Raw genomic sequence first — 13,506 nt, forward strand, 5'->3', positions numbered from 1 at the left:
ACTACACCTTGTCAGGCCGTAGCCTTCAGCCCTAGAGACGACTCTCCACCACTGAAAAGTAACGAGGAGCTCAAGCAAAATCTAGACAGAAAGCTTGAAGATACGTTATCCCATCTTCTTAGAGAGATAAGACGCGAGATCAGCACTGAAAACATTAACACTCGCAGCAGTATTCAGGAATTGACTGATAGTGTTAAATTTATGTCAGACAAATTGGACAAGCTTCAAAGTGATCTAGCCATTACAACTGAGGTTATTAAAAAGCACGAGACAGAGATATCTGCTCTACACAGCGAAGTAACTGAGCTTAAGTCAAGACTAAACCAATTTGAACAGCACTCCCGCGACTGTAATTTAGAGGTACAGTGTGTCCCTGAGCATAGGACTGAGAACCTGCAAGCCGTAGTTCAGCAACTGTTAAATACTGTCGGCTGTGACCTGTCATCCCACGACCTTGTGAACTTCCATCGTGTTGCTAAGAGAAACCAGGAGTCCAACCGACCTCGTTCCATTATTGTGAAGTTGGCGAGTCCCCTTGTACGTGACTCAGTATTAGCTGCAGTGAAAACTTTCAACAAGACTCACGAGAAAGATAAACTCAATACAAATCACCTGGGACTTGTTGGAAGCAAAAAACCAGTGTACGTGTGCGAGCATCTTTCTCCAGACAACAAAATTCTTCACGCGGCTGCCCGTAGAATTGTAAAAGATAAGCACTACAAGTTTGTGTGGGTTCGAGGTGGAAAGATTTTTATCAGATAGGACGTTAATTCCAAAGTTTCGTAGTAAGAGACTCGGAAATCTTAAACTCCCTCTAAATTTGTGTCTATGCTTTCATTAAGTAAACCTATTTGTAATCTTAAAATCGTATATCAAAATGTAAATGGTCTTAGAACCAAAGCGCATATTTTACGAGAAAATGTACTAAAACAAGACTTCGACGTTATTCTATTAACTGAGACAAACTTAAACGAGTCTGTTTATGACCATGAACATATAGACAGCAGATACTTGGTTTTTAGGCGAGACCGACACTCGACAGTCTCGCAGAAAGTGGAGGGAGGTGGGGTCCTCATAGCAGTCCACAAAAAACATTCCCCCGTTAGGAAATTGAAGTGGGAGTCCACTAATGAGAACCTATGGATTACGATTAAGTTTGGCCAGGGTAACTCAAAAGTGGAATTATGTATTTGTACTTTATACCTTCCTCCCCCCGTTAAGTATAATTCTTTAGAAAATTTAATGAATAATGTAACAAATGTTATACAACACAAAATGTCAAAAGAATCTATACTCCTTTTAGTAGGTGACTTTAATAGGCCCTACCTCCACTGGTCTCACTGTACAGACCGAAACTTATGCTCTCTGATCCCTAGCTCTCCTACAGATAACAGAGACGCCTTGCTTATCGATTCTCTTTCTTTCAACGATCTCCACCAAATGTGTGTAATACCAAACTTAAACGGCAGATTCTTAGATCTAGTTATTTCAAACAGTATATGTGTAGTATCAGTGACCCAGGGTGTCCCACTAGTGGATTTGGAGACGCATCACCCGGTACTAGGTATTTCCGTTAATATTGTGGGTGCAACATTGAGGCCCCCAAAAATTAAAAAAACACCCAGGCCTAATTTTAGCAAAGCTAAATATGACATCATTAGAAACGAGTTAGATAACATTAACTGGGAGGAAACTCTCGATCCTAGTTTAACAGTCGATGAGACAGTAGACGTTTTCTATGATATACTTACATCCATCATTAATAAAAATGTTCCAATGAGTACGAAAGGTCGGAGCAATTTCCCATTTTGGTTCAGTCGATCGTTGATCCAGAGTTTGAAGGAAAAGGCAAAGTACCATCGTAGATTTAAAATGTATGGCAATCCAATGGATCAGTTTACATATAGGTTACTCCGCGAGAGATGTGACAAAATCCTAACGACTGATATAAATAGGTTAAAATCAGAAGCCAAAAATTTAATCAAGAAGGATCCTAAATACTTTTGGATTTATAAAATCTCTACGATCAAATAGCAGCGACATACCGGATGAAATGACTTACTTAGATCAAAGCTTTCACTCAACCTATCAGCATGACCCAAACCCAAGAACTAAACACAATGAAATCGTCGAATGCCACATGTCACTTAGTTTATGTCGTTTCAGCGCTCAAAAGCCTAGATGCAAATAAAGGTCCTGGTCCAGATTCTATACCTCCTAGTTTCTTAAAGGCCGAGCCAAGAAAAATTGGCTGAGCCGCTTCGAATCATTTTCAATAAGTCTTTACTATTTGTAACTTTTCCCTCAAGATGGAAGGTTGCGCACATCAGTCCAATTCACAAGAAGGGAGATCCTGGAGATATTACTAACTACCGGCCCATCTCAATTTTGTCTGCAATCGGTAAGCTGTTTGAATTACTCGTTCAGAAAAATATTTTTTTCCACCTTAAACTCTTGCTCATACTCCAACAGCATGGATTTCTACCTGGTAGATCAACTACATCGAATCTTGTGGATTTTGTTAGTTACATTACTCAAGCTTTCACAGATGGTCACGAATTGCATGCTATTACACTGATTTATCAAAAGCCTTCGATGTGGTTGACCACGTACTGCTCATAGAAAAACTTGGTCACGCAGGAATATGTGGCTCCCTACTGCGGTGGTGCGAATCCTATTTGCGGAACCGTTCCCAAATTGTAAAGATCCGTGGCTTTAAGTCAATTTCAAGAGCCGTGCCATCAGGGGTTCCACAGGGCTCCCATTTGGGGCCCCTTTTTTTCTTGGTCTTTGTGAACGATCTAGCGACTAAATTAAAATCTAAATTTCAAATGTTTGCAGACGACTTAAAAATTTATCGTGAAATTAAATCTACAGAAGATACGATCATATTACAAAGTGATCTTGATACGATCTGCGATTGGTGTGTTAGTAATAGGATGGTTTTAAATTCCTCAAAATGTTTTTACTTAAACTTTTCTCGAAAACGAAATTCTTCACTACTTACTTACTTCATAAATGCGTGTCCACTAACAGAAGTTTTTACAATGCGAGAGTTAGGCGTCATGGTTGACACAAAATTAGATTTTAGAGAGCACATTGACTACATTTCCAAAAAGGCATCAAGTCTTTCAGGTTTTGTGATTAGACAAACTAAATTTTTCAACGACCCTGATGTGTTGAAGATACTTTTTAACAGCTACGTGTGTAGTATTTTAGAGTATTGCAGTCCGGTGTGGAACCCTTCTTACAAAGTTCATATTAAGAGGTTAGAGCAGGTGCAGTCGAAATTCTTATATCATCTCTCATATTCAAGTAATCTTTGTCGTCGATTAGACTGCTACGAATCTAGACTTGTGCATTTTGGCATGACGTCTCTTGTACAGCGTAGGAAAGTGTCAGACCTTGTCTTTTTACACAAACTGATTCATGGCCACATAGACAGTCCTCTTTTATTGAGTAAAATTACCTTGGCTGTCCCACGGCACTGCAGCCGTATTATTAATAGAAAAACGTTCAGTCTACCCTCAACACGCACAAATCATGGTCAACATTCTAGTTTATATCGCATTTGTTCTCTGTATAATGAAGTCTGTCAGAAGGTAGACATATTCAATCCGTCAGTCCCTAGGTTCAGAAGACTTCTGCTAGAAAAAGCGGATTATTGGCTTGGGGACTGTGGGGTTGAATTGTGTTCATCTAGCTTAAGTTAATGTTTTTAGTTTTATATAAAATCTAGAACACATTTAAAAGCATGCTGTGTTCACTTCCAGAAGGAGGCACTCGCCCCAACATGTTAACATATTTTTCTGTCTTATACAACATTAAGAGTGTACCCCGTTTAGTCAACCTAATAAAAAAAATAGCAGGTATTCCATTATTATACATATTATGTACTTAAAGTCCGTGTGATCGATTATAATAAATTCGTGAACATAATTCACAATATACACTAAGCTGGTGGCTGTCATTATCAATTTTCTTATGAGTGTGGTATAAGGCGCTATAGTCTTACCCCCTTATTCATAATAGTCTGCTAACTTAAAGCATTGCTAATTCTCACACTGTCTTCTTCTATTGACCTAAGTCAGAATGAGAAAAAGCACTACTTAGCGGCTGTTTTAAATTAGCGGACCATAAGGGGGTTAAAAACTTACATTTTTGAAAATCTACTTAAAATACTTCTACAAATACTAAACCTACCTAACCTACCTAAACCCTTTCAGTTTTCTAACATGTATATCTTCATTTCCTTATCTAAGTTATTGCAGTTTCGAAACACGATTACGAAAATATACCTCGATTTATTATATGAAAAATAGGCTTTTTTATTTTAATTGTTTTATATTATCATAAAACTACGATAGCTTTCAACACAAAACTTATTGTATTCGATAGTTCATTAGTATTTTTAAATTTTCTTCGTGGATTTTATCAATACACTTTTTGAATTATTTTATATCAATTTTTTTCGAAATAAACCAAACGCGACGCCTTGGTTGCATGCTCGGCTATATATTGAAATCACTATATAACGATACGCTATTTTTAAAACGCCTATTATTTTTTACGCTATAATATATTAGTACACTTCGTTATGACATATGGCGCGTTTGATTATCGTTACTATTCGTTACAGAATGTTGATGGATCGTGCGCTGTTCAGTATTATTCTATACATGATTATTGTGTGAGCTTTTAAAAGTGCTTACTAATAATGTACCTACTTATTAAAAAAATTTAATTTCCTTCGTACTTTTTATAAAGGCTTAGGACTGTCTGACTGAAATTATGATTTATGATAAAATATAAATATCTATTATTTATTTATGCAAATTAAATTTAATGTTCCAGTTAGTTATTCTACTCAGTAAATTGTCAGGCGTACTTCAAAGTGCATTGATTTTATGTACAATAGTTATTTGCAGTTATTTATACAGAAAATACTCAACTTAGGTATCTATTTACACTATACTGATAAAAATCTAAATTTTTACGCTTTTTTTTTTACATTTTTAAACTATTCTATAAAACAAGCAATCAATTCAAAATCACTCACAAACGCGCGATAGTCAATAATCAATGTTCAATACTAATTAAAATACGTCACACGAATTCAAGTGCGCCGCAAGCGCGTTATATCCGATCTGACTTAATAAATTTTATTCAAACAAACAAAATAATCTAACGTTGGATAGCCACACAAAATATATTATTTTGCCTAATATATTTCCAATTACAACTGGACTTTTATTTGAATATAGTTCTTATGCAGTCTGCTTAGAGCATAATTTGGCAGGTGACAAAAATAGCGTATCGCATCAATTATAAACGACTTTCATTTGAATTTAGTTCTTATGTAGTGTTCTTAGAGCATAATTTAGGAGGTGACAAAAATAGCTCATCGCATGAATTATAAACGACTTTATTTGAATTTAGTTTTTATGCAGTTCTCTTAGAGCATAATTTGGCAGGTGACAAAAATCGCGTATCACATAAATATTAAATAACACTTGCCAGTTTTGATAAATAATAGGTGATATGAATATAAATATATATTAGATTATTTTATCAGCTATCTAATATAACGAACACTACCGCGACCACTGTCAAGGATGGTACTGCGTTCATTTCTTTCGGGCTGAGGGCTCACATTGCGTAAGATTTTAGCAAACAAGTACAAATGGGGTGTATAGTAAAAAAAATATGATGATATGGCAGCGTATTATGTTAAAATAAATAGGTGAATGGAAGTCGGAAAGTACTAAAATAAAGTATACTTAAAATTATGCAACTCGAGGTTTATGTACATATTATGTACTTTAGGGAAGTTAGAAATCCAAGATGGCCGCCGCAAAAAATTATGTATCAACAATATAATATAAATTATGTATCAATAAACATATATCGCATCCGAGGTTCTCGAGGTAGCAGAGAACGAATTTGGGATCATTTTTGAAGGAACACCACAAACAGGGCAGACAGATGAAAGAACTTCACTTTCTGTCCTCTCACATACCAGTTATACTTATACCTACTATATGCCGATGGTGATCACAGATCTTGTAAAGACTACTATTGTGCCATAAAACAAAATGAAAAAAATTACATGCCAACCATTCGGAATTTCGATTTTTATTAAGATTTAATGCAGTCACTGAAGAAGAGAGAAGTTCTCAGAGAAGAGGATACCGAAGTAGATATTCTACAGCTGTGGTTTCATTTAATAGAAGATCGACGATTTCAAGCGGACACAAAAGCTTTTACAGGAGTTAGCCTAAAAGACAAACTCAAAGATATGGAACAAAGACGGTCCTAAAGAGGAAACTTAATAAAGAGCAAAACCAACTTGCAATATGTTTACGGACCTAAATGTTCACACCAGAGAAAATAGAGAAGGCAAAACAACATTTTATTGATAATTTAACAGCACTAATTGAGAATAGAGACATGATTGTAGGATCTACAGTACCACAAAGTGATTCAAATGAATGGAATGTACAGTAATTCAAGTGAATGGATAGATAAAAGCAAAAATTGTTACAGCAACAAAATTTCGGCCCTATCTGCAAACACTTCTTCATTAGTAAACAATTTATAATATAAAAATATATCACACATGATTTCTATTGCACACGGTATCGAGAACGAAAAGCAAGCATTACAATAAATCCAGGAGCAAGAATCAATATTATTCTTAAGGCTTGTGGCCATTTCATTGTCAAGATTATTCTTTCATTCGAGCTTCAATAGATGAATTAGTGAGCAAAGATGCGCTTGTGGAAATAAAATTCCCCACAGCGGTGTGTAAAAACGGTCTAGACAATGCGATTAAAAGGTAGGCGTGCGTACAAAGTACACATATCAGAAGTGAAACTTGTTTGGAAAACTTATTTTTAAATCTCGTTTATATTAATTATCCTAATCTATTCTCTAAACCAAATGGTTTTTTTTTTTCAATATTAGTAATTATTTTGAGTTGTTCTACTTACTCGCGACCACGCGCTAAACAAACACGATACAACGCTAGTAGGGAAGGTGTTCTACTCTTTCGCGGCCGCGTGCTAAACCTGCACGATAACAACGCTAGGAGGGAAGACGTTCTACTAACTCGCGGCCGTGCGCTAAGCCTGCTCGATACAACGCTAGTAGGGAGGATACTTACTAGCGGTGCCATGTGCTTCATGCTACGTTCACCCTTTCTCAATCGGTCTCTCCCTCTCACTCTTCTTGGATAACCTCCCACATTTTCGTAACACTTTATTGGCACATATAACCACTGGATTTCTAAAATTATCCCAAATTCGTTCTCTGCACCCTCGAGTACTTCAGATACGATATCCATATTGTTGAATTCATAATTTTGCGCGGTGGTCATCTTGGATTTCAAAAATGATCCCAAATTCATTCTCTGCACCCTCGAGAACCTCGGATACAATATCCATATTGTAGAAATCATAATATTGTTTGGCGGCCACCTTGGATTTAAAAAATGATCCTAAATTCGTTCTTTGCACCCTCGAGAACTTCGGATACGATATCCATATTATTGAAATCATAATTTTGTGCGGCGGCTATCTTGGATTTAAAATAAACTTTAAATGACAGAGTTGTCAGTACTGTTGCACTTGAAACAAAAACGACATGCGTAACCGAAAATCGTGACTATTCGCTATCAAATTTGTCTCATACGTCGATAAAGAAGTTTCACTTCAATGATAATAAATAATAAACATTTTCTAATTAAGTCACTGGACACTAAACTTTTTACATGTCATGATAGTAAAAAATGCATAAAAATATCACAGCATTTCGTACTCTTGCGCAACTGTAAGTTTTAAAAATATTAAGCAGTCCTTCAGGGGTGAGAGTCGTTGGCCCGCATCGCTCGGTTCGAGTCTCAACCATGCCTATGTGTGCCTATCTAAATTTCGAGCGCTTTTTGCCTAAAGTGTTGGGAATATCTTGCCTTAATAGTATTATTTTGAACAAAAATACTTAGCTACATGTGTTTTGTCATGGTTTACGTGGGTGTTGAAACCAATACCAGCTAGTGCTGTCAAAATGTAAATTCAAGTTGAAGCTCCATGAAATTATCAACTTTTTTTATCATGGGTGTTGTTTTCATGATTCTTGAGGTTGTTGAAGCCGATAATGCTTGACTTTTGAAATAAAATTGTGTGTTCACCGAAAATCTCAAAATGATACCCATATTGATTTTAATTAAAATGTCACATCCGCCATCTTGGATCTCAAAATTGATGTCATATTCGTTATTGATACTCCCGAAAATCTCGAAAATGATACCTATATTGATTTTACTAAAACTTAATATCCACCAACTTGTATCTCGAAATAGATGTTAATTGTTCTTATTTGACACTCAGGAAAACAATAATTGCCCTGTCTAGACATGTTCGTGGGATAACTGCAGGGAAGAGTTTCTTATGACTATGGTAGAAGAAAAACTTCAACTGGCAAAGTTTAAAAACACATATTTCAAAGTTTCCCGTCAATATTTCAAATAAAATATTTCAGCGAAAATTGAAAAAAAATCAAAAAAAAAACATTTACAAGAAAAACATTCAATAAAATGTTTAGAAATATGACCTAACAGTCATCGTGTAGACTAAAATATTGCATTATACACTGTATAGCTATCATACATACACTATACATAAAAAACTTACGCTGTTGACTTTTTTACGCTCCGCAACGCCCCATAAGGAACTTTGTTCCAAAACTCTCTCCTTTTTTAAATTCGGTTATAAAAATATCCTGACAACCCTATTGCTTCAATGGAGCCTACGCGCGTGTAGGTAAGTATTTTATCAACAAGGCTAAGTTTCCATACTGGTACATATGTGTAGTGTGGTATCATTGCGTGGTAGTGGTGGTGTCACGTGACTCACGGTCGCGCGCCGGGTGTTGTTCGCGGTCGCGCTCCCGGTCGCGGTCACGCTGCTCCAGGCGGTACCGCTCCCGCTCGCGCTCGTTGTCCTCGCGGCCCGAGTGCTTGATATTGACGTCGTTACCGCCGCGTCGCGTGCCGCCGAGCCCGCCGCCTGCACACACACGACACAATATTATAATAATAAATCCTTTATTTCGACCAAAAAAGGATCATGATGTGTTAATAACAAACTAACTTAAAACCTAGTGTTACTACAAGATATCTTAAAATCTAAACCTTCCTAATCTAGGACAGGACCGAATTGTCAGCACATGTATCAAATAGCAGTGGTTCAGGTACTGACAATCCAAACCTGTGAGAAAATACCCTCAGAATACCATTGGGGCTAGCCTACGCAACAGGGACGTACACCGCTTACGCATAGTCGAGTAAACGCAATCTACGTGTGCCTCGGAAAATATCTCCGACACGCTGCAGTATCGTGGCAACCCCAATAACATTCTGAACGCATTATTATATTGAACACGCAGGCCATTGTACTGCTTCTGAGCATAGTCGACCCACGGATTGCTCGTGTAAAATGAGGTGCAGTAAGCTTTGAAGAGTGTAATTTTTACTGGAACGGCACAGCCAGCAAATCTGCGGATGATCATATTCGCCCTAACAGACAACGCCCTGCGTTCCGCGTCGATATCTACATCATCCTTTAGGTCAAATGCCCTAGGTATTATGAACCGACCGGCCTGGTCCACTTGTTAATGTTAACATATTCGTTGTATTTGATGAATCATTGATGCGATTACTAATTTAGGACCACCTTGAAGGACCCTGATGATGCACCTCCGAATGGTCCGAAACTAGTCGGTACCAACACCGACAAAAGCCGTATTAATAAATAATTTAATAATGCCTCACAAAAGTTTTAATAAATTAACGACCATCTTGTTCATAAAACACTCATCCCCTCCCCTCCACCAGAAAATAACAGTCGTTTAGATTTTATCACAAGAGAGTACTCCCCGAACGGAATCGGGCGGCTCGAGCGGAATCGCTCGAGCCACCCGTAGTATTCTGGAGAGGGCACAGAACCGGCAATGATCGAAACAAACGAGGCAGTAACACAACGGCACCCCACTCCACGCATAATGTGAACCTTAGGCAACATCAGGGGAATCTCAAGCTCAATAATTTATGTTTATAACTACAGTTTACTTTTTATTACTATTTATGAAAAATGTAATAATTTAGAGTTGAATTTAATCGTCATCAATCATTTTGTCGAATCCATGGTGCAAGCTTATCGTTAATTTGCGGGAAATATCTCGTACCTGGTTGTGGAGTGTTAACAGCGGTTCAAGGTGCGTGCCTGCATTGTTATATCGTTACTGCGTATTTTGAAGGGCTAACAACTTCATCGCTATACTCGGCTTTCCAAATTTCCAATGTGCTATACCGAGTTGCGAGTTTGCCATATCGAGCTATTTTTTCTTTTTCTTCCCAAACTCCTCATTTACTAAATAGAGGACACAGTCCAATTTAAAAAAAAAGGCAAATTTTTCTTAGAACTTGACCGCCCAATCATTTTTTATTAAGACACCGAAATTGTAGTACCACTAAATTTAATTGTATTGGAGTTCAAAAATATTGTCTTTTTATGACATATCATCTATGTAGGTAGTTGGACCATATGCTGCCGTCACGTCTGATGTCAATAATAATGAATAATATCGTAAATAATATGGACAAACCTTGCTACTGATTTTATAGGAGTAGAAACATCTTTATTTTTGACCGTGGATTTCACGATTCAGTTGGAAATCTTGGCAACTGCGCCAACTTTAACTTGCTGGAAACTCTACACCAGCTCTTCTATTTTTGAAGATGTTAAATTGTTATGCCAGATGATTATAATAAAATTGTTCTATCCACATTTAAAAATATTATTTCAAAATATATTTCTTAATAGATAAACGTAGTTTTGATAAAAAATAAATAACAAAAATACTTTAAAAATACGTATTTTTTTGGAAAAAGGACAGATTTTGAAGCCCATATAAATTACATAGTTTTAAATAAATTACAGCAAACTTTTATTGGCCGGCACAGATTTGGTCCAAATTAGATGACGTCTTTTCCGAGATACACAAAATATGTATTGTCACCTACGTACTATATACAACAATTGGTCGTTTTAGTATACTAGATATAACTATATCTGCTCACCCAGCCTCCGCGGCAGCCAGCCCTTCACGGTCCGGGAGCGCTCCACATCAACCAGCACTCTCTTCCCGTCGATCTTCTTGCCGTCAGCGTGCTTGTACGCGGCTGTAACAGTCATTATCACGTCACGCGTCACGCGTCACGGACGCCCGCCACGTCTACCGTGCGCTTAGCCATCGGGATATACCGGAACAAAAATTAACGTTTGTATTCGAAAAGCCAACTCAGTAAATAGTTTTAATGTAAGACAGCACCAACCTGGATATTTATTATTTATCAACTACAATATATGTTTTTAAAAAAATTATTGAGTTATTATAAAATCGGTGCCATTGAATATTTAATACATCTGTAGGTAATTTGTCATTAAAAGTTTTGCAAAACTGTAAGTTTTATTTACCAATTAATTTTATTTATAACCTGAGCTTTTATAAATTTGTGTTTAATATTATTATTATTATAATTTATTATTAACTTTGAAAACATACATTATCAAGCTGAATAAATTACATAGTATCTATTATTACCTTGTTTGGTTATTGGCCAGATATTTCAGCTAATTTTTTTCACATTATGTAAATGATTTATCTAGCAATATTTTTCTGAATACAATAATCAATATTTTTATTTTATATATAATAAAGATTAAGCGGCTCCTCGAATACATTTATCATATTAATAGTTGAATTATAGTAGAATACCAATACTTCAAAAGAGATTAAATGCAGAAACCGTTCAGTTATCAACAACCTTCGTTAAATGTAGATTCGCACGGTAGACGTCGTAACAAGCCTGTGTGGATCCATAACAACCATTTATCCAATCAGACTCATCCGCTGAAGACACGTAGAGTTGCACATCTAATGACTAAACCATTAAAGATGCAACCCATTAAAGAAACAACATACCTACCGACACAGCGACCGAGCCGAGATGAAATATACCCACCGTATCTTACTTACACTCAGTTAAACTTACTCCGTACTAAGAGAGGCGCGCCATCAGGTTATCATTACACTTTACCTGGTGCGCTATTTACTTACGATTTGCGCAATTTTGTTTTAATAAAATAAAGTAGGTAAAAAACAACCATACTTAACCTGCACGTTCGATAACGGCTCAAAAACATATACTCAACCTTTTGACGTTCGTTGGTATTACTAATATATTTCCATACAAAATTATAGCCACTTCTATAAACTTCGCTTGCAATAATTAAGAGATATATTTATATAATTATTCTTCATCCATTCACAACTTTCATAATAATATTATTTTTTTCTGACATGAAGTATCAGATTAGTACTATTAAAAAATATTTATAAATTAAATCTAAATACAAACATCTTACCAAATTTTCTAGCAATACTTTCTTGCTTTTGTAAATCACCGTGCAGTATATCTCATTAATCAGATACAGATTATTTAAAAGGTGATGCAGCTTTCTCTTCAGCATTTATGTTTGGAAATTATTATAGACAAGGCGCGAAAGAAGAATACTTAATAGAATACTTAATGATTTAATTGACATCAAAAATAAATCTCAATGTATCAATTTAAAAAAAAACTATCTGCCATTTATGACATCCAACAACTACATTTGTCATTTATCTATCAACTTTTGTACCCTACCATTAAACTTTACCTTTCACGACAGAGTGTCATCATTAAATTGCATCTTGTGTATGACACATTAACTATGAGATACGGGGAATCTAGTACAGTTGTATGTTGGTTATCTTACCACATACAAACCTATTACAAATGTGGCCAAACTCGGGTTTGTGGTAGGCTCATAACGGCTGGGTCAGCTCTGTGGTGTAAATAGAAAAAAAAACCACTCATTAATCAAAACCTGATCAATTTACCCAACATACTGCACAACCCTACTGGATCTGTCAATGTTAACTTCCGACAAGGTTGCTATGATTGACAATGATAAGATCACAAAATAACAAGCGTTATTAATGTGGCATCATTGAAATTAGAATTTGAACATGAATGTGAACGTTCAGAGCCAATAGAGTTCTACAGTGATTCACAGCCGTAACATATTTATGTAGAGTATAATAATAATGATGGGTAATTATATTGTATGTACATATTATTATCACTCACGTTAAATATATTACAGCATTCAATTTGTCATGTCACATAAATTAAAATATTGGGGAAAGTAACACTTTTTGAGCAAGACAATAGGTAACAAATTGGGGTTATTTCCAGAGGAGTGTTAGTGTAGATGTGAATTAAAAGAAATACCGGTGTCTCATGTAAAGCGGAATAATCTGTCAGTATGTCAATATGCATATGATTGAAATAAGACTCTAGATTTTCTTTAAATATTTTTTAATACTTTAGATGGCAGAAGC

General features: G+C 36.0%; 1 protein-coding gene across 1 annotated transcript in view; it reads right to left on the minus strand.

Moving 5' to 3' along the window:
* LOC126977238 (U1 small nuclear ribonucleoprotein 70 kDa) overlaps nucleotides 1-13,506 on the minus strand; it is a 29,698-nt gene that overhangs the window by 6,320 nt on the left and 9,872 nt on the right. Inside the window, exons 5-6 of the mRNA XM_050825970.1 lie at nucleotides 11,138-11,239; nucleotides 8,913-9,065 (exon numbers count right to left, since the gene is read on the minus strand). Of these exons, the coding sequence (XP_050681927.1) occupies nucleotides 8,913-9,065; nucleotides 11,138-11,239 (255 nt within the window). The remainder of the gene's footprint in view (nucleotides 1-8,912; nucleotides 9,066-11,137; nucleotides 11,240-13,506) is intronic.

The sequence above is a fragment of the Leptidea sinapis genome, chromosome 2 (genome assembly GCF_905404315.1).
Source record: "Leptidea sinapis chromosome 2, ilLepSina1.1, whole genome shotgun sequence".
Lineage (NCBI taxonomy): Eukaryota > Metazoa > Arthropoda > Insecta > Lepidoptera > Pieridae > Leptidea > Leptidea sinapis.